This window comes from Mytilus edulis, chromosome 4 (assembly GCF_963676685.1).
Source record: "Mytilus edulis chromosome 4, xbMytEdul2.2, whole genome shotgun sequence".
NCBI classification, from domain to species: domain Eukaryota; kingdom Metazoa; phylum Mollusca; class Bivalvia; order Mytilida; family Mytilidae; genus Mytilus; species Mytilus edulis.
In genome coordinates this window covers 22,822,505-22,834,503 of record NC_092347.1, presented here as the reverse complement: position 1 = coordinate 22,834,503, position 11,999 = coordinate 22,822,505, and the positions used below count along the sequence as shown (strand labels likewise).

At 31.9% G+C, this 11,999-nt stretch overlaps 1 protein-coding gene across 2 annotated transcripts; it reads left to right on the top strand.

The window, feature by feature from the left end:
- The first annotated feature begins 1,110 nt into the window (after positions 1-1,110).
- LOC139519239 (piRNA biogenesis protein EXD1-like) lies at positions 1,111-11,698 on the top strand. 2 transcript variants are annotated; one of them, XM_071311181.1, is made up of 7 exons: positions 1,111-1,288; positions 6,785-6,923; positions 7,389-7,516; positions 8,686-8,766; positions 9,625-9,738; positions 10,354-10,466; positions 11,292-11,698. In XM_071311181.1, exons 2-7 carry the CDS (start codon positions 6,803-6,805, stop codon positions 11,416-11,418), a joined length of 684 nt encoding a protein of 227 aa, XP_071167282.1. In that variant the 5' UTR covers positions 1,111-1,288; positions 6,785-6,802; the 3' UTR covers positions 11,419-11,698. The 2 variants fall into 2 exon arrangements, with proteins under 2 accessions (XP_071167282.1, XP_071167283.1); XM_071311182.1 differs by lacking the exon at positions 1,111-1,288 and adding an exon at positions 3,830-3,938.
- Positions 11,699-11,999: the final 301 nt, after the last annotated feature.

Here is an 11,999-nt window from a genome sequence, read left to right as displayed (position 1 = left end):
AATAATATTTTATGTCTCAGTTTCTCAGTATAATTTATAAATTGTTTGGCCCATTTATATTCTATTCTATGACGTGTCAACACCATCTCTAGTCCTATAATATAAGACTCTGCAGGTTCATATCATTTACATCAACGTTTTTATCGGATATTTTTTTTTTACTATCAATGTTGAATCGGAGCTAGGTTCAACATTGATAGTAAAAAAAATCAGTATAAAGTAAAGTAAAGTAAAGTAATCTTTATTTAAAGTCGGGTTGCATATATACATAATAACAAAGAACATGAGCTCTTAGAAGCTCTTTAACCGACTGATATTAATAAACAAAACATACATGTAATAACATCAGATACACATACAACACAAACATACAGACATCACATATAAAAACCGACCAAACCTCCGATTCAACATTGATAGTAAAAAAAAAATATCCGATAAAAACGTTGAATGGTTGAATATGAATGATATGAACCTGCAGATTCTTATATTATAGGGCTACACAATATCTACTGTCATGATGTAAAGTGTATCTAATGTGTGTAAAGAACAGATTTGAAATAAAACATATGATTAGTATATGAGAGAAAGAGACAGAGACCTATTTGACGGTGTTGGGGAACTGCTCTCGGAAGCTCTCAACTGTATCTGGGAACAGTATATATCTAATTAATATGTTTCTGACTGTATTTACAATGAAGAAATTATAGAGGGATATCATACAATATCGAATCATTCGCCAATGACGTTAGATATATATATGTAATAGCACTTCATGTCATTCAATGACAAAACGTTTCGAGTCAGTATTTTTAACAAGGAACATCTAAAAGACATGCACAATGCCAGATCTCGAATACAAGGAAATTGTTTTGCAACAAAGTAATACTATATATAGGCATTGTTTTATACGATCTTAAAATATTAATTTAATTTAACACTTTTCCCAAGACGTATATACAAATTAAATTCTTTATCTGTATAACTGAACTTTAATTGGATTTAAATTATACAGTATTTTTATTATAAACAAACGTTTTGGTCTGTTTAACACTAGATCTATGTTATGGTATTTAAACTGCTCTTTTAAACATTGACAATGGTAGAAATATATACCAAACGTAAATATGAATTACTTCTTATTGTTCGATTTCATTTATATGAAGGTTTAAATGTGTTTTCTCAATAACATTGATGACATAAAAGTGAATTTGTTCAGGTAGCTCTTTGATATTAACGAAATAATTAACACTTTGGACTAAAAGGCGAATAAAAGGAATGGTTGCAGGTAAGATCGATTTGGTATTTTGATGCATTTTTTTTTTCATTTTGAAAACAGAAATTAAGTTATACTAACACAAAACTTTACTGTTCAAAAAGTTGTAGTTTTCTCCTTTATCAAAGACGTTTCAGTATATTATAGACATGTATCTTCGCAAGTTAAGAAGTGTTTAATAGACTGTTTTTTGCCTGTTCGTGTTTTCTTTTGGCCATTGTGTTGGATTACCCCGTAGCAAATTATCTCGGTCCTTTTTCACAACTATAATAAAACTCGTAATGTTATATCTTAGAAACTTCCAACTTATTAAAAGACGTCCTATTTATTTGTGTTTATAAGCCAGCTGAAGCCAGTGGCGTAGCTGGGTCATTTTTACGTGTACGCCCGAACCTTGGCGAGGGATATGAGGGGTGCCAACCGCTCAATGTCAAAGCACCTGTTGGTAGTGGGTTCGAAAGGGACGAAGCCCCCGAAAGCTATAGAGAATGAGATGCCATATGATTCCTGTCAGTAAAAAATCATTGATAACAACATACTTTTGAATCTAAATGGTTTTTCTTTTTTTGTTAAATTTTGTAATATGTTAACTTATTCATCGTGTTAAACTGGAAGCTAGCCCAATGGTCATTGGTTTTAGAGAAAACGTCCAAACCAATATTACTTTTAGATAAGTTTAAATGGTGCCGTGAGTGAGCATATAATCAACAAAAGCATCTTTTAATGAACACGAAAAAAATATTTCTAAGAGGTGCAATATTAAAAAATTCTGGAACACCTAGGATTTCTTCCACAATTTAAAGGGATTTGAAAAAAAAATGTAATTTTCTTTTGATCTGGAATATTTCACGACAATCTATGCAGGTTTATAAATTGAGCATGTAATTACGTAAAGAAGAGTCCGGCTATCTGTCTATCAGAAAAGAACCGAAAAATGAACGAAAACAAATGCTTTAGTCATAGAAAAAGTTTCTTCGACATTTTCATAAATTTCGATGAAGGTTCGACAAGTAGAAGAAATAACAAAATGTAAGCCCAAACTGCGACCACTTATTAATTGCAGAAAGAAATACATTTTATCCTTAAAATGCGGGAAAATTAAAGATATAATTGCATTATTATATTGCTCTGAATACTCTTTTGATCATAAACAGTTTCAGTACAACTTTCGTAAAATTTCACGGTCGGAGTCATTTAAAAGAATTTATCCACATTCGGAACCTGAATATTGACGCCGCTTTGTCTCGCTTTTGGGACATAAATCACATGCTCGACAAAAATACAAACAGCATATCGAATCTGAGCAGATAGTGAATTGCTTTGAATATAAGAAAAGAAGGTAGAATTCATAGTGGATTCAGACTTTTACAAAAGATTCGAACAAATATATTAAATGATCTATTTGAGTAAAGTTAGTCCCTTTTTATTCAAAATTTCAATCCATTAAACAAAGAAGCACAAGGCTGATGTGCTTTTGATCAGATTTTCTTATTCTATGTCGATTATTTGTTTTATTTTCAAAATTCAAGTGTACGCCCGGGCGTTTTGACGTAAACGTAGCTACGCGCATGGAAGCCCCTCTCAGGGTACGGGATTTCTCGCTGTGCTGAACACCATGGGGTGTTTCCTGCTTTTTGGGCGGGTTGTTGTGTCTATGAAACATCAAGTCCACCATATCCATTCTAAAATACCAAATAACTAATGCGGTAGAGATTTCAATAGACATTCTTTTATAAAATTTCTTATCTGGCTTTGTTTTTTCCTACTTCAATATAAAATGCAGTTGTTATATTTCATCAATGAGACAGGAACACGAAATGGACTAGTTCATATATATAGAGCCCAAAAAATGAAATTTAAAGTATTAAAGCTTGACTAGGGCTAATTTAACATACAGTCCGAGCCAATGGCAATATGGCAAGTACAAAATTATTTTGAGTCTACAGCAATGTTGTAGATTGAAAGAGGGGCGAAAGATACCAGAGGGACAGTCAAACTCATAGATCGAAAATAAAATGACAACGCCATGGCTAAAAACCAAATGATAGCACCAAAGACACAACATAGAAAACTAAAGACTAAGTAACAACGGGGGTGGTCTCAGGTTTTCCGGAAGGGTAAGCAGATCCTGATCCACATGTGGCACCCGTCGTGTTGCTCGTGTTGCTACAAACGCGGTAAATAATCTGAAAACTGAATGCAAATTTTAAATATGACAAAAACAAAGTACATACCCCTAAATATTTACCTCTGATTATGCAAGCAACACTTTAATAATAATATTGAATTAGAAATGTTGATGGAAAATTCTCAGTGTGCATGTGACCCGGGCCTTCTCCAATGTTCTTTTTACATCAAATTAAAGAAATACCGGACGATTTTGTTGAAAATAAATTCGATATTAATCAATCGTTTTTAAATTCAGGAGATCAATACTTATCTATCAAAAGTACTATAAAACTTAATAGCCATATAAAGCGTACTATTTCAATACACGGTGACGAAAAAATGTTCTATTTTTCACAGCTTGACAACGAATCTTATGGTTATATAACTGTCAAACGAAATGCACCTCTTCAATATTCGTCCGTACAATAGAGGTATTTCAGACACACCATTATCATAAAAGAATTTAAATCTCAATTAAAAACATCTGAGTAAGGTAAGATATTTAAAAGAGTGACAATATAATTCACAAATATCATGTAATTCATTTTTTTAAAACATTTTATAGTTTGGAGCTCTACATTTATAAATAAAAAGAAAACATTAGTAGTTTTATAATCAAGACATTTATAAAAACTGTACATGCAAGTATGACTTAGTCAACAAATAATTTGAAACTTCAAATTTCACAAGACGTCTATTTACTCTTATAACCTTATATGAAAATATCCTTTAGTTACATGAATTTGAATATTACTCTTGCATGACCCCTTTTTGACATATAGCTCTTCATATGTTTCGGTTCTTATTCTTATTGGAATATTTAACGTTGAACTTTCCTAATGAAAGACCATCCAAGAATGAGCTTCGAACGCATGTACTAGTACACTATGCTATTTTCATTTGTTTTATTACAAGTAATCGATTTTGAAAACTTATAAGTATGATCTTGTATTTAGAATAAGCATCACAATTTTAACAAAGAGAATAAAAAGTCATATCTATAAATAGCAATTAAATTTTGAATTTACGGGTGTCACTAGTGGAGCAGGAACTGATTGCCACGGTGTTGATTTTTCTAAAATATTGCATTCTGATTTTTTTTTTCTTCTTCTTCTTCTTTTTGTTTATTTGTTTGTTGTATATGTGTTTGTGAGTTTGTTTTTTTGTTTCTCTTTTTTTAAAGGGTTTATTTTGCTGTTGGTTTAAGCAACAATGTCACATGAAACGTATAAACCACACAACCTTCTTTCTTAATGAAATTTGGTTGTCTACATTCCCAAGTATTAGATATTCGATAATGTTTTTGTATAGATTTACAAGTACGAATTCCACGGCCTTTAATATAGTTGATCATGATCTACTTTCACGGTTTGTTAAAAGTAAAATTGGAGGTTTATTGACAACTTAAACAACACATTACATAACTTATCAAGAGACCTGCACTACTTACACATATAAATCTTTACAATTTAGGCATGTAATCAATACACATCATTAATAATGAAAGAAAACTCAATTAAATATTTAGTTATCTGAGAATCAAGGTAAGATGTTTTAAAACTTTCAGTATTTATGAATCTTAAAAATACAAATGACCTTTGACGTATTTTATATATATTTTTTAAACTGTATATATTGAAGCAACCTACAATCTGTTGCTATTTCTCTTTTAGGTTTATAGCATATATATATATCAAATGTATGAATACGTTATATTAATTCAAACACAACTTGGTTGATATATAAGTCATTGAAAACCATTTGTTGAAATTGGGATTTTAATTATATTTCATTCATTGCGAGTACACATATTGATTTGGTACTTTTTCTCCGTTGTCTTTATCAATAACTTTTTTTGTTCTTAGTACTATTCTGATGAGTCAAGACCTTGCCAACATACTGAATTTATAGTATGTGTTCATGTTGTGTTAATAAACCACTGTCTCATTTGAAGGAGTCGAGCGTCCATAAAACGTTTTATACTGCAACTAGTTGTGTTTATTTCCTACATATAGTAACACAGCTATGTTTTGTACAATGTCAATTTCATCATGGAACACTTTTTCCTCAGTCAGGGGTTCATTAAGGGATGAACAAAAGTTTAGAATTTGTGTCGATTTTAAAAATATCTATCAATGTTGCAGTATAAAAACAATATTAGGTCCATGTCATAAAAATATAAACTTGTTTGTACTCGGCACAAAACTGGGGAAGGGATCGGTAGAACTTCGCCCTTCCCCCGTTTCTCAGCCTCATACAATCCTGACATTGACCTACTATTATATATTACCCCGCCAGTGGTTTTCGTTGGTTGCTGTCCTTCATAACGTTGTTTTGATTATTGTTTTAGCATACATCTGGCAGTTGAATTTCGGAATGTTGACATTTGATATCCCGGGGGGGGGGGGGGGGTTAGTTGTTTATATTCTCGTTCTTTGGTCTTTAGTTGTTTCATTGGCAACAATGCTACATTTTCCCTTACATTTACATAAAAGAACACTATAGACGAAATATAAATGCACGGGTTATGTTCTTCTCATATATCTTATGATAGTATGATACTAAACCCCTAACGGGAGGGATTTTCTTTTGTTACATCTTTTGACACTGGACTCGGACTTCTCTTGAATTGAATTTTAATGTGCGTATTGGTATACGTTTACTTTTCTACATTGGCTAGAGGTATAGGGGGAGGGTTGAGATCTCATAAACATGTTTAACCCCGCCGCAATTTTGCGCCTGTCCCAAGTCAGGAGCCTCTGGCCTTCGTTCGTCTTGTATGATTTTTAATTTTAGTTTCTTGTGTATAATTCGGAGTTTAGCATGACGTCCATTATCACTGTACTAGTACACATATTTTTAGGGGTCAGCTGAAGGACACCTACGGGTGCGGGAATTCTCGCTACATTGAAGACCCATTGGTGGCCTTCGGCTGTTGTCTGCTCTATGGTCGGGTTGTTGTCGCTTTGACACATTCCCCATTTCCTTTCTCAATTTTATTTACTGGTGTTTATAGAAAATCTTTGATTGTTTCTGCATAGTACGTATAATGTACAACTGTATCGACTCTTGGTGATTTCTACAGCTTTATGTGATATAGATACATTGGTGCCTATCATTGAAGTTTTATCCAATATCTCCTTTTATTTATACACGTTAAAACGGTCGAGCTATTTAGCAACTGGCATCTTTCCATCATTCGGCATTTCTCGGCAGATTCGTACGGAAATTTAACGACTGGAGATATATATACCAAAATATAGTATGTTCCTTTTCTGACTTTTTATGCATATAATAGATAAGCATAAACATAATGATAAATTTCCGTTTATGTTTCAGTGACGGACATTAGATGAAATGCCGAAGATAAAAGTAATATCATCTTTGGAAACATCAGAGAAAGTTGTAAAATCCCTTCTGTGTTTGGATAAACCTGTCATCGGAGTGAACTGTAAAGGTGCTGATTTGGGACCACATGGTATGTGTTATTGCTATAGAGAAGAAATAATACATGTATACTAATGATCTGTGTTTTTTCATATCCAATATATATGATGTATTGTTCGCATGCATGCTTTGTAAACATCGTTATACTCTTGATCAACTTGAAAATCATCCCTTTTGTATATTTAAGCAAATAAAATAAATATAGACAAAAGAACGTTCTAAAACGGTCAGTCGAAGTACTTTCAAAACTCATCTTGATATTTCTGCCAACAATTTTCATGATAGATCCGGGTTGTGGGATTTATTAAGCTCGTTATTTTAGTTTGATGCTTGATGTTTAATCAACATTTAATTGTTTGAGACAATATATAATAATCGCCAAAATATTCCATTATCGTAAAAACACGAAAAAAGGCATTCTATTAAGTTATACCACATATTTCTGTCCTCTGGTATTGCTATTTTTATGCATCATTTTTTAAAATCTTTCTCATAGGTAGGATAACGCAGGTGACAATTAGTACCTGTTGTGATGACGTTTACATCTTTGACGTTAGACGCCAACCAAACATAATTATTGACGGAGCTGTAATAAGACTATTCCAATCCCGAGAACTAGTCAAGGTAAATTAAACCAATAGCGTTTAACAAACAAAATACTACAAGAACTACAATTACGATGTGAAATGAATAACATCTTGACTAAAATTTCTATCTTTTTATTCTCAAACACGAAGAAAGTATTAACTGTGCAATCAAAACCAAACTTCGCAGAAAACCAGACAACACCCCACGAAGAGACAAACTTAGTCCCATAACTACTACATAAAAACATGGAACATCCTAAACCAAGAGAGATACTCTTGAAAGTAAGCATATTATGTGGGAAATATGATTTTTACCTAAGACCTAGTCACCAATGTCTTGAAGGAATTTATGTCAAAGAACGTCTCGTCCTTTTTCTAAAACGTTCATCGGAAGATACGAAGACTTTTTTGATAACGATTCTGTATCAACTTCACAAATAATAAGCTATGGACTTTAATTGATTTTGTAAATAATTACTTAAATCGCAATGTTCTTCAAGGATTTTGACAGAATTTGATAACTTCTGATATTATACTGCAGTTAATGCATTTACATGAATGTTCATCTCAGAACGACATTCATTGTAAAATAGAAGACAGAATACACCAAAGGGAAAACCACAAAATTACAAGTTGAAGACAAACCATGTTATAAAACATAAAACGACACAAAAAGACAGCCTACATATTAACGATTACTACAAAGACTGAACAACATTTAAGAGTAATCATGGTTTTACACATTCTACGTTTGATTCGTATAATCAATTTTATTTAAGAAGAGAGATAACCCAAATAATTGAATTGTATTTATAGTAATCTGTAGGTTTATCTATTTTGATCCTCCGAAGAAATAAAACGAGTAGCTTGAACTATGCTTTCTAATACATTTTGTTTGACGTATTTATTAAGCGTCTTTCGTTTCTTTTTTTCAAAATTATAAACTTAAATTTTTATAGCTGCAGCTTAAATAAGCTCTACGATATATCATTTTTATAACATCTTTGGAGATGACAAGATAAACACTACTATTTAGAAATGCCGGAATATGCAGTCTTCTATTTGTATGTGCCCAGACTTATTCTACAATTATTAACACCCTTGAACCCGTTCTATTTTTTTACAAATGCCTTCTCTGGTATGCGTTTCAATATTATCTTATCCATTTAAGTTTCGTGATTTAGGTAATTACCTTCGTCATTTCAGGTCTTCCATGATTGCAAAGCAGACAGTTCTGCATTAAAGAAAATCTACGGCGTTGATATCAATAATTATTTTGATGTACAGGTATAAAATCCTAACAATTTCATGATATAATCTTAAAAATGATTAATTACCACAAGATAATTTCTCATGACGATTTGAAGTCCTCAGTAAATAAAGACAACAGTAGTATACCGCTGTTCAAAATTCACAAATCGATTGAGAAAAAGAAACCAAATCCTGGCCACAAAATAAAGCAAATCCGAGAGAAACATCAAATATAAGAGGAGAGCAACGACACGACAGAAAGACTAAAATACAAAACACCCAGAAACGAACTATAAAATGTAAAACCCTATAGGAAAATAACCAGATTGAAAATTTCAAAGCTTTCACATATATTGACAGAGAAACGTAAATTGCATAGGCAAGATATGATAGTCAATCTGTCAGAAAAACCCACTGGACATACTATTGGCTTGGTACAAAAATATGATATTTTATTTTGCATGATCAGAAATATTACTTATATTAATGACTGCATGACCATTATTGAAGATGGATTATGACTTAGGTATTCGAACTTAACTTTAAGTTAACAGTCAAATGTCCAAACTCAACAGGCTGTTTCTGTATTGCCCCCAGTTATATATTGATTCAACGTTTACTGTATCATGTATACGACTCTTGTATCGATTAGTTCGGACAAATACTAACAGAAAATGAACAATATATCATGCAATCATTCTCCATGCATTCATCCAGTTTATGTGTTGTGTGATTTTCCTTTAATAATTATTCAAACATAACGATATTCTTAATTAGGTTACAGTCAAACGCATTTTCAGACTCTATATTAGTAAAGTAAATACAGTAACTATAATTAATTAAACCAATCAAATTTGTTTAAATGTAAAGTTGATTTGTGTTAAACATTTGCAGTTAGCATTTTCGACTATTTTGGAACAACATGGCTTCCCACCAAGAAAAGTACCACTATCGTATCTGTGTGATAGATTTGGAGTTGATAGATTTACACCAGATCGTGGTCAACAGGTATGTTAATTAAGGTGACAGTAGTTAACCGATGTTCAAGTATCTAGCAGCATTCATTCCCGCTATGTGAATCAACACGCAGACAACATATATCATTCCCGATAGAATAAACGATCTTACGACTATTCAGGTATATAAATAGCTAAGACCGAGCTAACATGTCGCTACTGAGTTGAGAACTCGACACATCGCATCGGTCAATCAATTCGTGATGATGGACGGAAAACTTGTTAGATTTTCCTGATGACTCTTTTCAAACAGTTTTTCGTGTGAGGAACATCCCTGTAAATGCAGTCCGTAAAGTGTGATAATGCACAACCGTAAGGTATTGATTGAATGATCATATGTAAACGCCATATCAGGTAAACTATTTAAAACTTTATGTCTTCCTAAAATGACAAAGTTTCTTTTATGCATAAATGCCACTGTTAATTGCCACTACCACGTTTGTGTTGAAATTGTATAATTATAATTTCTTTTGACTGTAAAATTGTTTTAAACTAAAAGAATTATTTGTTCTCCTCTTATATTTGATGCGTTTCCCTCAGTTTTAGTTTTCTCAATGGACTTATGAGTTGCGAACAGCGGTATACTACTGTTGCCTTTATTTTGCAGATGAAAATGACCGACATGAACTATTGGGCATTAAGACCATTAACCAGTGAAATGATTGATGTATCTTCAGCTGATGTGCTACCATTAATACCCGTGTACCACTCTTTGACACAGTAAGTATAGAACAACAATTCCTATACAACATATATTACAAGGTTAAAACGTCAAATATAGGCCTAGTATATCCTTTATAATACGTTTTACAAGATTAAGATAATGCAATAAGTATTAATTATATTGAATGTAGTTAATATTTTTAATCTTTAAATAGCTACAGTATTAATAGAATCAAATGACCACAAAGGATTGTTCCGTAATGCCAAAGTTATGTTTAAGTGTCAAAATGAAGTGAATGAATAACGTAACACACCTACACACTGTTTTTGGTAATGGTTTTCAATTCGATCTGTAAAAGAACCAAGCGACAGCGGTTCAAAACGACAATATTTCAGACTCAATAAGAAAACAAAAATGATTAACGATCACTCAGTAATAAAGATCTGCATACATAGAAATATAAAACATCACTAAAATATAATATATGAGCAAATGCAAAATGTGTTTCAATTAGAAAGGTGTAACATGAAGACAGTTGGTATTTGTTGGTTTCATGTTGTTACATCGATCACTAGTTTGATAGTGCAATGATTTTGTAATTCTCCGCATTGTCCTTATCATTTGATTTAAGCTACTTTATTGCTATTCATGGTATTTGTCTTTTCAAAACCACATGCAACACTTCTTGTGATGAATTCGTTCGATGTCAATGATGCTGGTTCAGTTTGTTGTATAAGTGTGTCTTTTCCGTCAAAATAAAAAAAAAATGACACTGGATGTTAAAACAGCCGTCCATCCATTTATCAACCCGTTAGAATACTTGATGAAATAAACATAAACATGAATGTAAAACACATATTTGTGCAATTGTGTACTTTCAGGGATTTATCTCCAGATATGTTCAGCTGGTTTGAATGTCAAAGTATCGATAGTAAATTCTATAATCCTAGCAAAGTCAAAAGATCAGTTCCAGTGTGTGAAAGAATGAAGAAAATAAAACATATATGAATTAGATTATGTATGTTAGGTTCATATTATGTGACTATTAGATTTAGTGGAAAGAAAATAAGAAGTGAAATATTTCGGACAGCTTTATACATTCTACAAATTGGTAACAACTGCAAATCAGAAGTCTTAGAACTAAATCATTATTCACATCATTTAATTTCCATTTTTATCATAGTATTTTAAAACTACATGGAACGGAACTTGTTGTGCTAAAAAGAAGAATCGTTTTACTTAATTTTCTATTTGTAATAAATGTTGAAAATAAAATATGTGTTGCTTAGTTTGATTGACTTCAGAAGAGAGCATCCTTTTTTTTTTTAAATTTTATTGTGTTTTCTCCTTATTGAAAAGTAAAATAACAAAATTACCAAGGAAAAAATACAAATCGGAAGTCCCAGATGACAAAACCAAAAACTCAAACACATCAACCGAAGCGAATGGAAAACAACAGTCGTATTCCTGAATTGGTACAGTCATTTTCTTATGTATAAAATGCTAAATTAATCCTGTCCTGGTTATGACAGTCGAATAAAAATTTACTATACTGACAACAATGTGTAAACAAAACAAACAGAAATATC

What these genes read in the sequence shown, in the direction of transcription:
- LOC139519239 (XM_071311181.1), top strand. Translation starts at nt 6,803, where the DNA reads ATGCCGAAGATAAAAGTAATATCATCTTTGGAAACATCAGAGAAAGTT. An exon ending in CACCAGATCGTGGTCAACAG is followed by an intron (nt 9,739 to 10,353) that starts GTATGTTAATTA and finishes TTTATTTTGCAG; the next exon opens with ATGAAAATGACCGACATGAA. An exon ending in GTGTACCACTCTTTGACACA is followed by an intron (nt 10,467 to 11,291) that starts GTAAGTATAGAA and finishes GTGTACTTTCAG; the next exon opens with GGATTTATCTCCAGATATGT.